Source organism: Bombina bombina, chromosome 3 (assembly GCF_027579735.1).
Source record: "Bombina bombina isolate aBomBom1 chromosome 3, aBomBom1.pri, whole genome shotgun sequence".
Taxonomy (NCBI): Eukaryota; Metazoa; Chordata; class Amphibia; order Anura; family Bombinatoridae; genus Bombina; species Bombina bombina.
The window spans coordinates 998832292-998848346 of NC_069501.1; the positions used below are offsets into that span (position 1 = coordinate 998832292).

Below are 16055 nucleotides of genomic sequence, written 5' to 3' on the forward strand. Positions count from 1 at the left end.
TTAAATTCTTGTCCAGTTTTTTTAGAGACCACTAGTGATCTTTGTGGGTCAATAGATCTTAACATTGGACAGCTACTTTTATTGCATTTATAGGTTCCATTTCATTTTAAAAAATTACTACATGATTTTTTTGTTTAAAGAACCACTATCTTCCAGCTTACTTGGGGCTAATAAGTTCATTAGGTTGGTATTCTTTTTATACACAAGATTTGGCCTATTGTCTAAAGAATTATTTAATAATCGATCACTAGTAAGTATTGACCAGTATTTGTTAAGAATACCTTTCACTTTCCTTACCCCTTCACCATATTGGGTTATAAATTTAACTGTTTATTGTTTTTGTATTATACCTTTGTCTTTTTTGTTTATTAATAATTTATCCCTATCCATTATTTCAATTGTGGCCATAGTGATTAGGAGTTCATTCTCATTGTAATTCTTAGATGTAAATTTTATCTTTAAAATTTCAGCTTCCTCTTTATAGTCCGTGAATCTAGAACAATTACGCCTAATCCTAGTGAACTGGCTCTTAGGGATATTTTTGGTCCATTTTTTGTAATGACCACTATTAGCGTGCAAGAGACCGTTACTATCTACCTTTTTCCTATAATTTTTTATATATATTTCATTATTTTCTATAAAAATAGTAAAATCCAAAAATTCAATTGATTTGGTTTGAATATTACTTACAAGATTCACATTATATTCATTGATGTTCAGATATTCAATAAACTTTTCGGCTTCTATAATGGAGTAAATTAAACGCTTGTAAAAAATCAAGTTACATTTAAATTCATTATCAGTATTCCAAACCAATTTATCCTCAAATAACCGCCCCCCCACATAAAGAGGTTTGCGTACGATGGGGCAAATTTTGTCCCCATCGCCGTACCACACTTGATAAAATTCCTTTTCAAATAAAAAGTAATTATGTTCCAATACATATGCTATACAAATTTTAAGAAATAGGATTTGTTTATCTGGATATATACACCTTTCTATAGTGGGAAATATTTACATGCCTCTATAACTAGTTTAGTTTATGGGGGATTATAGTATAAAGGGAGGATACATCACATTTTATTAAATGCATACCCCCTTCCTTCCACTTAACTTTTTTTTTCAACTCCTGTATCAAATGTATACTATCCTTTAGATGAGATTGTAATTCTAGAACTAAGGGGTTGAGAAAATAAGCTATATAACTTGATAAATTATCAGTCAATGAGTCAATTCCTGACACTATCGGTCTACCTGGTGGATTCTCTAGTGTCTTATGAATTTTTGACAGGTGATACATTACCGCTAATTTGGGGTGTTCTTGATATAGGAATTTAAACTCATCACTAGTTATAATTCTCTCTTACTTCATTATTCAATAATATATTCAACTCAGATAAACTATTAGTGGGGTCAGATTTTAACTTCTTGTATGTACTATCATCATTCAAAAGGCGTAATGCCTCCAAGACACATACCTCCCTATCTTGTATAACAATTCAAACCGAGCACAGAGACATGGAGGGAACAGAGATGGGAACAAAACCCCTACCCAAAGGGGGATTGGTATCAAGGAAGGGACATGTATGTAAAAGAACAAGAGAGACAGTTCAGAAAAAGAAGGTACAGCCAATAAGAGGATGTAGAGGGGGGAGAAAGAAACAATTAAAAAAGCGCAAGGTGGAATTAAAAAAATCAGAATAAGGCAAGCATCTATAACCTATCCTCATGAGTTTGACAATAATTCCATGGCACTTTTAAGTAAAGGTCTATCATTTGCTCCCAAAAAGGGAATAGATAAATTTCAAGTCTATATTGACTTTCAAAGGTTTATAAGAAATTACACTGAAAAGGTTCTTTAGTAATAAAACTGAGTATGCAGGGAAACACAAAAGTATCCTTACTGGGGACGATATTAACTCCTTGGAAACTTTAAATACATTGCAGGATGAAGAGGATGTTGAGATAAATGCAAATAGGGATATTTAGATCCATAGCAAAAAAAAAAAAAACATTCGTCATTTTACCCTGTACATGCGCTAAAGGTGAATATATTAAAACTTTTAAAAAATCTAGTAGAAAAGGACCTTGAAATGTAGGTAGATAAAGGATTTCTCAGATAACTTAAGAAATGAAAGAGCAAGTTTGAAGCAATTAATGGGTAACGGGAATATTAGTATCCGCCCAGCGGATAAAGGGGGGGGGGGGGGGAGAATTGTTATACAAGATAGGGAGGTATGTGTCTTGGAGGCATTACGCCTTTTGCATGATAGTACAGTTGAAATCTAACCCCACTAATAGTTTATCTGAGTTGAATATATTATTGAATAATGAAGTAAAAGAGAGAATTTTAACTAGTGATGAGTTTAAATTCCTATATCAAGAACACCCCAAATTAGTTGTAATGTATCACCTGCCAAAAATTCATAAGACACTAGAGAATCCACCAGGTAGACCGGTAGTGTCTGGAATTGACTGCTTGACTGCTAAATTTATCAAGTTATATCGATTATTTTCTCAACCCCTTAGTTCTAGAATTACAATATCATCTAAAGGATAGTATACATTTGATACAGGAATTGAAAAAAGTTAAGTGGAAGGAAGGTATGCATTTAATAACATGTGATGTAACCTCCCTTTATACTATAACCCCCCATAAACTAGGTATAGATGCATGTAAATATTTCCTACAAAAGAAAGGTATATATCTAGATAAACAAACCTATTTCTTGAGAATTGTATAGCATATGTATTGGAACATAATCACTTTTTATTTGAAAAGGAATTTTATCATCAAAAGTGTGGTACGGCGATGGGGACAAAATTTGCCCCATTGTACGCAAACCTCATTATTTGAGGATAAATTGGTTTGGAATACTGATAATGAATTTAAATGTAACTTGATTTTTTTTTAACAAGCGTTTCATTGACTATGTGATGATTTGGGACAACTCCATTATAGAAGCCAAAAAGTGTATTGAATATCTGAACATCAATCAATATAATGTGAATCTTCTAAGTAATATTCAAACCAAATCAATTGAATTTTTGGAATTATATATTTCATTATTTTCTATAAAAATAGTAAACAAAAATTATAGGAAAAAGGTAGATAAAACGGTCTCTTGCACGCTAATAATGGTCATTACAAAAAATGGATCCAAAATATCCCTAAGAGCTAGTTCACTAGGATTAGATGTAATCGTTCTAAATTGACAGACTATCAAGAGGAAGCTGAAATTTTAAAGAAAAAAAAATTAAAATCTAAGAATTACAATGAGAATGAACTCATAACCACTATGGCCACAGTTGAAATAATGGATAGGGATACATTATTAATAAACAAAAAAAGACAAAGGTATAATACAAAAACAATAAACAGTTAAATTTATAACCCAATATGGTGAAGGGGTAAGGAAAGTGAAAGGTATTCTTAACAAATACTGGTCAATACGTACTAGTGATCGATTATTAAATAATAATTTAGACAATAGGCCAAATCTTGTGTATAAAAAGAATACCAACCTAAGGAACTTATTAGCCCCAAGTAAGCTGGAAGATAGTGGTTCTTTAAACAAAAAAAATCATGTAATAATTTTTTTAAAATTAAATGGAACCTATAAATGCATTAAAAGTCCACAAAGATCACTAGTGGTCTCTAAAAAAAAAAACTGGACAAGAATTTAAAAAAAAAAATGTATCACGTGCAAAACTGTATATGTAGTATATCTAGTACAATGTGAGTGTGTCCTACAATATGTAGGCCGCACGAAGAGACACCTGTCAAAAAGATTTAGTGAACACGTGGCAAATATAAAAAACCCCTATTAAAACAGTGTTACTAGACATTTTAGTGAATGACAATTGTGATCCATCCACCTTAACTATTAAAGGGTTAGAGACTGTACCTAAGGACCCTAGAGGTGGGGATCGTTTACTAGCCCTCAGGGAGAAGAGAATCCTTCTGGATTCATAAGTTGGGGACCTTTACTCACGGGGGTCTCAACGTTGATGTAGATATTGCTGCATTCATTTAAAGGGATACTAAACCCAATTTTTTTCTTTCATGATTCAGATAGAGCATGAGATTTTAAGCACCTTTCTAATTTACTCCTATTACCAATTTTTCTTTGTTCTCATGTTATCTTGATTTGAAAAAGCAGTACTGTAAGCTATAGAGCCAGATCATTTTTTGTTCAGCACCTGGGTAGCACTTGCCGATTTGTGGCTAAATGTAGCAAACCAATCAGCAAGCGCTACCAAGGTGCTGAACTAAAAATGGGCCGGCTCCTAACCTTTTTGTACTGCTTTTTCAAAGATAACATGAGAACAAAGAAAAATTGATAATAGGAGTAAATTAGAAAGTTGCTTAAAATTGCATGCTCTATCTGAATCATGAAAGAAAAAATTTGGGGTTAGTATCCCTTTAATTAACGTTATTAATTATTTTATTGAAGTCTTTTAGGTCCAGATTTAGGTAGTCATGTGCTCTACATTATATATATATATATAAAATTGATGTTATTTAGTGTATTTATATATTTTATACAATTATGATTAGTTTCATGTGAATTTGTGTTTTTAATAATGGTAGTAGTAGTAGGTGAAAGCACCTTTTTAAATATTATATATATATTGATTTTTATCAGATGTATTTAAGGAGGTATCAATTTTTAGAAAATATCACAATATTTGTATATGAATTAGACTCACCTTTAAATATTAAATGCTATACTGTAATTTTAAATTAAGCCTCTAGATGGCAGTGTTACTCCATGCGTATAAATAATGGTAGCTCATAAACACTTATTACTCTTGAGAAAGCCACCAGGAAGGCGGGGAAACGCATTGAGGCTCTGAGTGTTTGTGACAGCTGCAGTTTTGAGAGAGGAAGTGGAAGTTAAGTCAAGTCAGCTTGCCAAAAACCAGGTGGTGACGTCACACGCCGGTATCGCCGATACTGCTGAATACACATCAAGGCTCTTCAGACTCTCCTTATTGTGGTCACCAAGCAGCTACAGGTTTTTACTTGTGAAAACATAATTTATGTAAGAACTTACCTGATAAATTCATTTCATATTAGCAAGAGTCCATGAGCTAGTGACGTATGGGATATACATTCCTACCAGGAGGGGCAAAGTTTCCCAAACCTTAAAATGCCTATAAATAAACCCCTCACCACACCCACAAATCAGTTTAACGAATAGCCAAGAAGTGGGGTGATAAGAAAAAAAGTGCGAAAGCATAAAAAATAAGGAATTGGAATAATTGTGCTTTATACAAAAAAATCATAACCACCACAAAAAAGGGTGGGCCTCATGGACTCTTGCTAATATGAAAGAAATTAATTTATCAGGTAAGTTCTTACATAAATTATGTTTTCTTTCATGTAATTAGCAAGAGTCCATGAGCTAGTGACGTATGGGATAATGACTACCCAAGATGTGGATCTTTCCACGCAAGAGTCACTAGAGAGGGAGGGATAAAATAAAGACAGCCAATTCCTGCTGAAAATAATCCACACCCAAAATAAAGTTTAATGAAAACATAAGCAGAAGATTCAAACTGAAACCACTGCCTGAAGTACTTTTCTACCAAAAACTGCTTCAGAAGAAGAAAACACATCAAAAATGGTAGAATTTAGTAAAAGTATGCAAAGAGGACCAAGTTGCTGCTTTGCGAATCTGATCAACCGAAGCTTCATTCCTAAACGCCCAGGAAGTAGAAACTGACCTAGTAGAATGAGCTGTAATCCTTCGAGGCGGAGTTTTACCCGATTCGACATAGGCATGATGAAATAAAGATTTCAACCAAGATGCCAAAGAAATGGCAGAAGCTTTCTGGCCTTTTCTAGAACCGGAAAAGATGACAAATAGACTAGAAGTCTTTCGGAAAGACTTAGTAGCTTCAACATAATAATACAAAGCTCTAACAGCATCCAAAGAATGCAATGATTTCTCCTTAGAATTCATAGGATTAGGACATAATGAAGGAACCACAATTTCTCTACTAATGTTGTTAGAATTCACAACCTTAGGTAAAAAATTCAAAAGAAGTTTGCAGCACCGCCTTATCCTGATGAAAAATCAGAAAAGGAGACTCACAAGAAAGAGCAGATAATTCAGAGACTCTTCTAGCAGAAGAGATGGCCAAAAGAAACAAAACTTTCCAAGAAAGTAATTTAATGACCAAAGAAATACATGGGTTCAAAAGGAGGAGCTTGTAGAGCCCCAAGAACCAAATTCAAACTCCAAGGAGGAGAAATTGACTTAATGACAGGTTTTATACGAACCAAAGCTTGTACAAAACAATGAATATCAGGAAGATTAGCAATCTTTCTGTGAAAAAGAACAGAAAGAGCAGAGATTTGTCCATACAAGGAACTTGCGGACAAACCTTTATCTAAACCATCCTGAAGAAACTGTAAAATTCTCGGTATTCAAAAAGAATGCCAAGAAAAATGATGAGAAAGACACTAAGAAATATAAGTCTTCCAGACTCTATAATATCTCTCTCTAGATACAGATTTACGAGCCTGTCACATAGTATCAATCACAGAGTCAGAGAAACCTCTTTGACCAAGAATCAAGCGTTCAAACTCCATACCTTAAAATTTAAGGATTTGAGATCCTGATGGAAGAAAGGACCTTGCGACAGAAAGTCTGGTCTTAACGGAAGAGTCAACAGCTGGCAAGAGGCCATCCGGACAAGATCCACATACCAAAACCTGTGAGGCCATGCTGGAGCTACCAGCAGGACAAACGAGCATTCCTTTAGAATCTTGGAGAATACCCTTGGAAGAAGAACTAGAGGCGGAAAGATATAGGCAGGATGATACTTCCAAGGAAGTGATAATACATCCACTGCCTCCGCCCGAGGATCCCGGGATCTGGACAGATACCAGGGAAGTTTCTTGTTTAGATGAGAAGCCATCAGATCTATTTCTGGGAGTTCCCACATTTGAACAATCTGAAGAAATACCTCTGGGTGAAGAGACCATTCGCCCGGATGCAACGTTTGGCGACTGAGATAATCCGCTTCCCAATTGTCTATACCTGGGATATGAACCGCAGAAATTAGACAGGAGCTGGATTCTGGCCAAACCAAAATTCGAGATACTTCTTTCATAGCCAGAGGACTGTGAGTCCCTCCTTGATGATTGATGTATGCCACAGTTGTGACATTGTCTATCTGAAAACAAATTAACAACTCTCTCTTCAGAAGAGGCCAAGACTGAAGAGCTCTGAAAATTGCACGGAGTTCCAAAATATTGATCGGTAATCTCACCTCCTGAGATTCCCAAACCCCTTGTGCCGTCAGATACCCCCACACAGCTCCCCAACCTCTAAGAGTTGCATCTGTTGAGATTATAGTCCAGGTCGGAAGAACAAAGAAGCCCCCTGAACTAAACGATGGTGATCTGTCCACCACGTCAGAGAGTGTCGTATAATCGGTTTAAAGATATTAATTGAGATATCTTTGTGTAATCCCTGCACCATTGGTTCAGCATACAGAGCTGAAGAGGTCGCATGTGAAAACGAGCAAAGGAGATCGCATCCGATGCGGCAGTCCTAAGACCTAAAATTTCCATGCATAAGGCTACCAAAGGGAATGATTGTGACTGAAGGTTTTGACAAGCTGATATCAATGTTAAACTTCTCTTGTCTGACAAGGACAGAGTCATAAACACTGAATCTATCTGGAAACCTAAAAAGGTTACCCTTGTCTGAGGAATCAATGAACTTTTTGGTAAATTGATCCTCCAACCATGATCTTGAAGAAACAACACAAGTCGATTCGTATGAGATTCTGCGAAAATGTGAAGACTGAGCAAGTACCAAGATATCGTCCAAATAAGGAAATACCAAAACCCTGTTCTCTGATTACAGACAGAAGGGCACCGAGAACCTTTGAAAAAAATTCTTGGAGCTGATGCTAGGCCAAACGGTAGAGCCACAAAACTGGTAATGCTTGTCTAAAAAGAGAATCTCAGAAACTAAAAGTGATCTGGATGAATCGGAATATGCAGATATGCATCCTGTAAATCTATTGTAGACATAATGCCCTTGCTAAACAAAAGGCAGGATAGTCCTACAGTTACCATCTTGAATGTTGGTATCCTTACATAACGATTCAATATTGATAAATCCGGAACTGGTCTGAAGGAATTGACCTTCTTTGGTACAATGAAGAGATAGAATAAAACCCCAGCCCCTGTTCCAGAACTGGAACTGGCATAATTACTCCAGCCAACTCTAGATCTGAAACACATTTCAGAAATGCTGAGCCTTTGCTGGGTTTACTGGGACACGGGAAAGAAAAAAAATCTCTTTGCAGGAGGCCTTAACTTGAAGCCAATTCTGTACCTTTCTGAAACAATGTTCTGAAACCAGAGATTGTGAACGGAATTGATCCAAATTTCTTTGAAGAAAACGTAATCTGCCCCATACCAGCTGAGCTGGAATGAGGGCTGCACCTTCATGGGTACTTAGGAGCTGGCTTTAGGTTTCTATAAGGCTTGGATATATTCCAAACTGGAAATGGTTTCCAAACTGATACCGCTCCTGAGGATGAAGGATCAGGCTTTTGTTCCTTGTTGTGAGGAAAGGAACGAAAACGATTATTAGACATAAATTTACCTTAGATTTTTTATCCTTTGGTAAAAAAGTTCCCTTCCCTCCAGTAACAGTTGAGATAATAGAATCCAACTGAAAACCGAATAATTTATTACCCTGGAAAGAAAGGGAAAGCAAAGTTGACTTAGAAGACATATCAGCATTCCAAGTTTTAAGCCATAAAGCTTTTCTAGCTAAAATAGCTAGAGACATATACCTGACATCAACTCTAATGATATCAAAAGATGGTATCACAAATAAAATTATTAGCATGTTATAGAATAATAATAATGCTATAAAATTATGATCTGTTACTTGTTGCGCTAAAGCTTCTAACCAAAAAGTTGAAGCTGCAGCAACATCCGCTAAAAATATAGCAGGAGTAGAGACAGCCCCATTAACCTTAGGGATTTTGTCCCAAACTCTAATCTGTCAGATGGCACAGGATATAATTGCTTAAAACGTTTTAGAAGGAGTAAATGAATTACCCAAATAATTCCATTCCCTGGAAATTACTTCAGAAATAGCATCAGGGAGAGAAAACACTTCTGGAATAACTACAGGAGATTTAAAAACCTTATTTAAACGTTTAGATTTAGTATCAAGAGGACCAGAATCCTCTATTTCTAATGCAATACTTCTTTAAAGTAAAGAACGAATAAATTCCATCTTGAACAAATACAAAGATTTATCAGCATTAACCTCTGAGACAGAAACCTCTGAACCAGAAGAACCATTATCAGTATCAGAATGATGATGTTCATTTAAAAATTCATCTGAAAAAAGAGAAGTTTTAAAAGACTTATGTATACTAGAAGGAGAAATAACAGACATAGCCTTCTTAATGGATTTAAAAATAAAATCTCATATGTTTATCAGGAACACTCTGAAAATTAGATGTTGACGGAACAGCAACAGGTAATGTAACAGTACTAAAGGAAATTTTATCTGCATTAATAAGTTTGTCATGACATACAATACAAACAGCTGGAGAAACAGATACCAAAAGTTTATAGCAGATACACTTAGCTTGGTAGCTCCAGCACCTGGCAGCGATTTTCCTGAAGTATCTTCTGACTCAGTTGCAACGTGGAACATCTTGCACTATGTAATAGAAAAAACATATAAAGCAAAATTGATCAAATTACTTAAATGACAGTTTCAGGAATGGGAAAAAAATGCCAGTGAACAAGCTTCTAGCAACCAGAAGCAATAAATAATGAGACTTAAATAATGTGGAGACAAAAATGACGCCCATATTTTTTAGCGCCAAATAAGACGCCCACATTATTTGGCGCCTAAATGCTTTTGGCGCCAAAAATGACGCCACATCCGGAACGCCGACACTTTTGACGCAAAAAAAGTCAAAAAATGACGCAACTTCCGGCGACACGTATGACGCCGGAAACAGAAAAAAAATTTTGCGCCAAAAAAGTCCGCGCCAAGAATGACGCAATAAAATGAAGCATTTTCAGCCCCCGCGAGCCTAACAGCCCACAGGGAAAAAGTCAAATTTTTTAAGGTAAGAAAAAATGATTGATTCAAATGCATTATCCCAAATATGAAACTGACCGTCTGAAAATAAGGAATGTTGAACATCCTGAGTCAAGGCAAATAAATGTTTGAATACATATATTTAGAACTTTATAAAAAAAAAGTGCCTAACCATAGCTTAGAGTGTCACAGAAAATAAGCTTACTTACATACCCCAGGACACTCATCTACATGTTGTAGAAAGCCAAACCAGTACTTAAACGAAAATCAGCAGAGGTAATGGTGTATATATATATATATATATATATATATATATATATAAAAAAAAAAGAGTATATCGTCGATCTGAAAAGGGAGGTAAGAGATGAATCTCTACGACCGATAACAGAGAACCTATGAAATAGACCCCGTAGAAGGAGATCATTGCATTCAAATAGGCAATACTCTCCTCACATCCCTCTGACATTCACTGCACGCTGAGAGGAAAACCGGGCTCCAACCTGCTGCGGAGCGCATATCAACGTAGAATCTAGCACAAACTTACTTCACCACCTCCATAGGAGGCAAAGTTTGTAAAAAAACTGATTTGTGGGTGTGGTGAGGGGTGTATTTATAGGCATTTTAAGGTTTGGGAAACTTTGCCCCTCCTGGTAGGAATGTATATCCCATACGTCACTAGCTCATGGACTCTTGCTAATTACATGAAAGAAATGTGCATTATACTTCTAGGTTTGTGAGTAGTTCCAACTTGTGTTTATTAAAGATGTGTCTGACGGATCTCACACTATTCTGTGGCATTCTGTTTATTTCAGCGCTCCAGATTCCTCCAGTGGTGTGCATTTACCTCAGTATTAATAAGGAATATCTCACACTTATGTACACTCCTGTCAGAGTATCCTGGGGATAGGCTATGTCATTTGCCTTTCTTCAGTTGAAGTAGAATCTTGGGAATTCTAACAAAGGTATTTAAAGCATCTGCTATACAATTAACATTTAATGCATTTTTTTAAGTGAGAAACGTATGTTTAGCAGTTATTTTTTAAAAATAGTGATTAAATCGCAATCGTGCTTTTTTGGTCCAAAATCGCGATTTTAATTTTTCCCCATATCACCCAGCCCTAATATAATACATACAAAAATCACTACTGTATTTACCCCATTAGGGAACCAGTGTTTTAACAGTATTTTGAAGATGTTGCATATCTAATTTGCATATCTTTCCCAGAATCCTCTGGTGCATTGATAATGTATATGGAGTTTTTTTTGGGTGAAGGCAAGCGGGATACTTGCCTAGAAGTGCTAATTGCCTATGCAATAATTTCTACTGATTTACTTTTGCAATATGGAGGATTTTAATCTCGTGATACACACACCATACATCCCATCCATCCCATACATCCATCCATCCCATACATCCATACATCCATACGTGAAAATATGAATATATAAAAACACATTGTGTATATACACATCACACGCGCAGACACATACTGTACTCAGTGTTTCATATGGTATTTTAAAACAGTGGCCATAAGTTTTTGGGCTGGCTCATAGATGGAAAAAATGAATAAAAATAAATACATGAAAAATTGTCCAGCCCTTGATTAGAGATCTGAATATTTAGTAACAGACATTTGAAGGGTAACACCAGAATTATTTATTTTTGATGAATGATTTCACAAAAATGAACCACTAAAAATGAGAAAGGGAGGGAAATATTAATAAAGCCAAAACGTCAGAATTAATTTCTAAATGCTGTAAAATAGGAACGTGAACATGTATTGACACCTTTAAACAAGTCATAAAACACCACAAATGATTAATAACAGGGCCATGGGAAATAAGTTTTTAATAAACCACTCCATACAATGATACCTGGGGTTGTGACTTCTGCAATGGGCACAACAGGCACCTTAATCACACTAGTAGGAGGGGAGGTAGTAGTTTGGGCTAAAAAAAGGAAGGGGGAATAAAGACAAAATGTCAGCCCATAAATAGGAATATAAATATCTAGCAACAGACAACTTTAAGATGGTCATAAATAATCAGAAATAATTCATTTTTGATCATTTATTCCAAGTAATCATTATACCTGGAGCTTTGACTTCAGCAATAGGTGCCACAGGCACAGTAGTCACATCAGTAGGAGGGAAGGTCGGAGTTGGGGCTGAAAAGCAAGGAAGGGAAAGAAAGATCTTCATACTGCCAAATTGTCACAACTCATTGCGAATAATTCCAATGTTAGGAATATGAAGCAATATTTAATAAAGGGACATGGGAACACCACAATTAGTTTTTAATAAAGCACACCATGCAATCATGATATCTGGAGCTGTGAAATGATTTAACTCTTCACAAATAGAAAGGTTACTTTATCAGGGCATGACAACATTCAGGAGCCTATTAAACGTCTAGATATCAAAAAGTAATACATCTAAAAGTAGCCAATAACCTTAAGTAGTATGCATACACTCAAGATGAGTAAAGTCTAATACGCTGGTTTACAAACAAACACTGTCACAGCAAAGAGTTAGTTCTAGTTAAGATCTCATGCAGCCTAAATACCTGGTGCATTTGGCTTAGCAATGGGTACATCAGATGGAAGGGGGCTAATATTTGAAACTGAAAAATAATAAAAAATTAAATATTAAACACATATCCCAAGCTAAAAAGTAACCCACTGCTAATTAGACTTTAAGATGACTTTTCCCCCCAGAAATACATACTGGCGCTAAGACTTTATAGCAGCTTAATAATTAGTGTCTGGAAACTGCCTAAACAATTGTTCAAAACAGATTTAGTACACCATGATGCGCATTGACAGAAAGCCATTTTAGACAGTATATATAAAAAAAAAAAAAAAGGAGGCCCATCAACTCTGGCCACATTTCTATCAAAAATACAGTTCTGAGGATAACCTTACAAGGCATTCTTAATCCATGTGGAATATTTGTTCCCGTCAACTTTAAAGTCTATTCTATAAATCAACCACCCTTTCAATAGCGAAATGCTCTCAAATGTCTTAAACAACCTACTACATTCTAATTTAGACTGCATCATGGCATTTCTCTTTTACTGACCAATTAGCTTTACAAAACCCCAGCTGAGTATCCTTTCATCTGTCTCTCACTCCCTAAGGAAATATGAACGTTTAAACAAAAATTTTGTTCCACAATTTGTTTTATGGAACTAAGGTTTAAACTGAATATTAAGCAAATAATTTCAATGCAACAAGAAAAACATACAATACTTTTCTTAACATCGATCTTGATACTCCCAAAGTATATCTCTGGGAATTTCCACTAGTCATGACATAAAAAAAAAAAGTTGCTCCCCCAACTATAACACTGAAAAACTGTCATTCAATATTCATAAATTAAAAGATCCATAGGTCTCAAAAAGGTAAAGGTCAAGGTTTTATTTATATTTTATACTGCTAAAATGTCAGATACTGTAGACCTATAAATTGTGATAGATTGTGATATGATGTAATATTTAGTAAGAAACCTTTTAAAAGCACCATAGAAATACCAACAGCATAATTATGATGAATCAATCATAATACATAATAAATACTGGAGCTGTGACTTCAGCAATGGGCGCAACAGGCACCATAGTCACAACAGTAGGAGGGGAGGTCACAGTTGGGGCTAAAAAAATGAGGGTGGGGAATCTTCATGAAGACAAAATGTCACCCAATTCATTTCTAAGAGCTGTAATAAGAATGTGAATATTTAGTAACAGCCAGTCATAGAACACCACAAATGATCCCAAGTAATCATTATACCTAAAGCTGTGACTTCAGCAATGGGCTTAACATGCACCGTAGTCACATCAGAGGGTGGGGAGATCTTAGATGGTGCTGAAAAGTTTGGAAAAAAAAAAATACATCTTCAACTGCCAAATTGTCATACACTTTTGTTCTAGGAACTCTTAATATTAGGAATGTGAAGCAATATTTAGTAACAACTTTAAAGGGGCATAGGAACACCACAATTAGTTTTTAATAAATTACTCCATACAATCATAATACCTGGAGCTATGACTTCAGCAATGGGCGCAACAAGTACTGTAGTCACATCATTAGGACGGGAGATCATAGTTAGAGCTAAAAAAGAGGGGGGCAATCTTTATAAAGTCAAAATATTAGCCAGTTTATTTCTAAGAGCTGTAAGTAGGAATGTGAATATCTAGTAACGGACAACTTTAAGGAGGACCATAAACCACCACAAAGGTTTCATTTTTGATACATTATACAAAGCAATCATTATACCTGGAGTTGTGACTTCAGCAATGGGCTTAACAGGCACCGTAGTCAAATCAGGAGGGGAGGTCACAGTTGGGACTGAAAAGTGAGGAGGAGGCAAAAAAAAAAAGTCTTCATACTGCCAAATTGTCATGTAATTTATTTAAAGGAATTCGAATATTAGGAATTTTAAACGACTATGGGAAGACCACAATTGTTTTTTGATAAAGGACCCAATCATAATACCTGGAGATTTTACTTCAGCAATGGGCACCGTAGTCACATCAGGTGTAGAGTGCGTGAGTGGGGCTTTAAAAAAAAAAAAAAAAAAAAAAAAAAAAAATCTTCATACTGCTAAAATGACAATCATAAAACACATTTAACGTATTTCTAAGAACTGTAATAGATTAGAGCACGCCTAAATAAACAGAGATGCCAAAGAGTCACTAGCTCCTTAAAATTAGACCCTGGAGTCCCAAGACAATCATGGGTGCCCTCCACTTCCCCCCTGCCAACTGTAGCTACAATTTAACTTGGTGAGGCTGGATCCTTTCTAGGCCCCATAGCTGTAAATATACACTGTAAACACAAACGTTACATACATAAATGTATGCGTGTATAGTATATATAAATAAAAAATACATACAAACACATTGTGTATACACGTCACACACACATAAATATACTGTTTTCCTGGTTTCATTTTATGACATTTTATCTCATAAAAATAGGCAAAAGTTTCTAGGCTGGCTCATAGAAAGGGGGAGGAAAAAAAAAAAAAAAAAAAAAACACAAACACTATGTCCAGCCCTTGATTAGAATTCTGAAATTTTAGTAACAGACACTTGAAGGGTAACACCAGAAGGATTTCGTTTTGATGAATGATTCCACAAAAATGAGCCACTAAAAATGAGGAAGGGTGGGAAATATTCATAAAGCCAAAAACAGTAAATTAGGAATTTGAACTATTAGTAACAGACACCTTCAAAGGAGCCATAAAACACCACAAATGATTAGTAACAGGATCACGGGAATACAACCACCACAATTAGTTTTTAATAAACAACTTCATACATTCATGATACCTGGAGTTGTGACTTCAGCAATGGGCACAACAGGCGACGTAATCACACTAGGAGGAGGGGAGGTCGTAGTTGGGGCTACAAAATGAAGTGGGGGGGGGGGATTCTTCATAAAGCCAAAATGTCAGCCAATAATTAGGAATGTGAATATCTAGTAAGACAACTTTAAGAGCCATAAATCACCACAAATGATTTATTTTTAATAATTTATTCCAAGTAAACATATCTGAAGCTGTCACTTGAGAAATGGGTGCAACAGGCACAGTAGTCACATCAGTAGGAGAGGAAGTCGCAGTTGGGGCTGAAAAGCGAGGAAGGGGAGCGGGAAAAAAAAAAATCTTCATACTGCCAAATTGTCAACTCATTGCTAAGAATTCTAATATTAGGAATATAAAGCATATTTAGTAAAGGGCCATGGGAACACCACAATTAGTTTTTAATAAAGCACACCATGCAACCATGATACCTGGAGCTGTGACTTCAGCAATGGGCACAACAGGCGCCGTAATCACACTAGGAGAAGGGGAGGTTGTAGTTGGGGCTAAAAAAAGGAGTGGGACAAAAAAAAAGCGCCAAAGTCAGCCAATTTATTTATAAGAGATGTAAGTAGGAATGTAA

General features: G+C 35.7%; 1 protein-coding gene across 1 annotated transcript in view; it reads right to left on the reverse strand.

Annotated features, from left to right (window-relative positions):
- The window catches only part of LOC128652582 (mucin-2), an 87361-nt gene that overhangs the window by 33037 nt on the left and 38269 nt on the right, over positions 1–16055 (reverse strand). Inside the window, exons 6-14 of the mRNA XM_053705513.1 lie at positions 15904–15978; positions 15441–15515; positions 14602–14664; positions 14383–14454; positions 14143–14217; positions 13897–13971; positions 12675–12731; positions 12202–12276; positions 11985–12059 (exon numbers count right to left, since the gene is read on the reverse strand). Coding sequence (XP_053561488.1) covers positions 11985–12059; positions 12202–12276; positions 12675–12731; positions 13897–13971; positions 14143–14217; positions 14383–14454; positions 14602–14664; positions 15441–15515; positions 15904–15978 — 642 coding nt within the window. The remainder of the gene's footprint in view (positions 1–11984; positions 12060–12201; positions 12277–12674; positions 12732–13896; positions 13972–14142; positions 14218–14382; positions 14455–14601; positions 14665–15440; positions 15516–15903; positions 15979–16055) is intronic.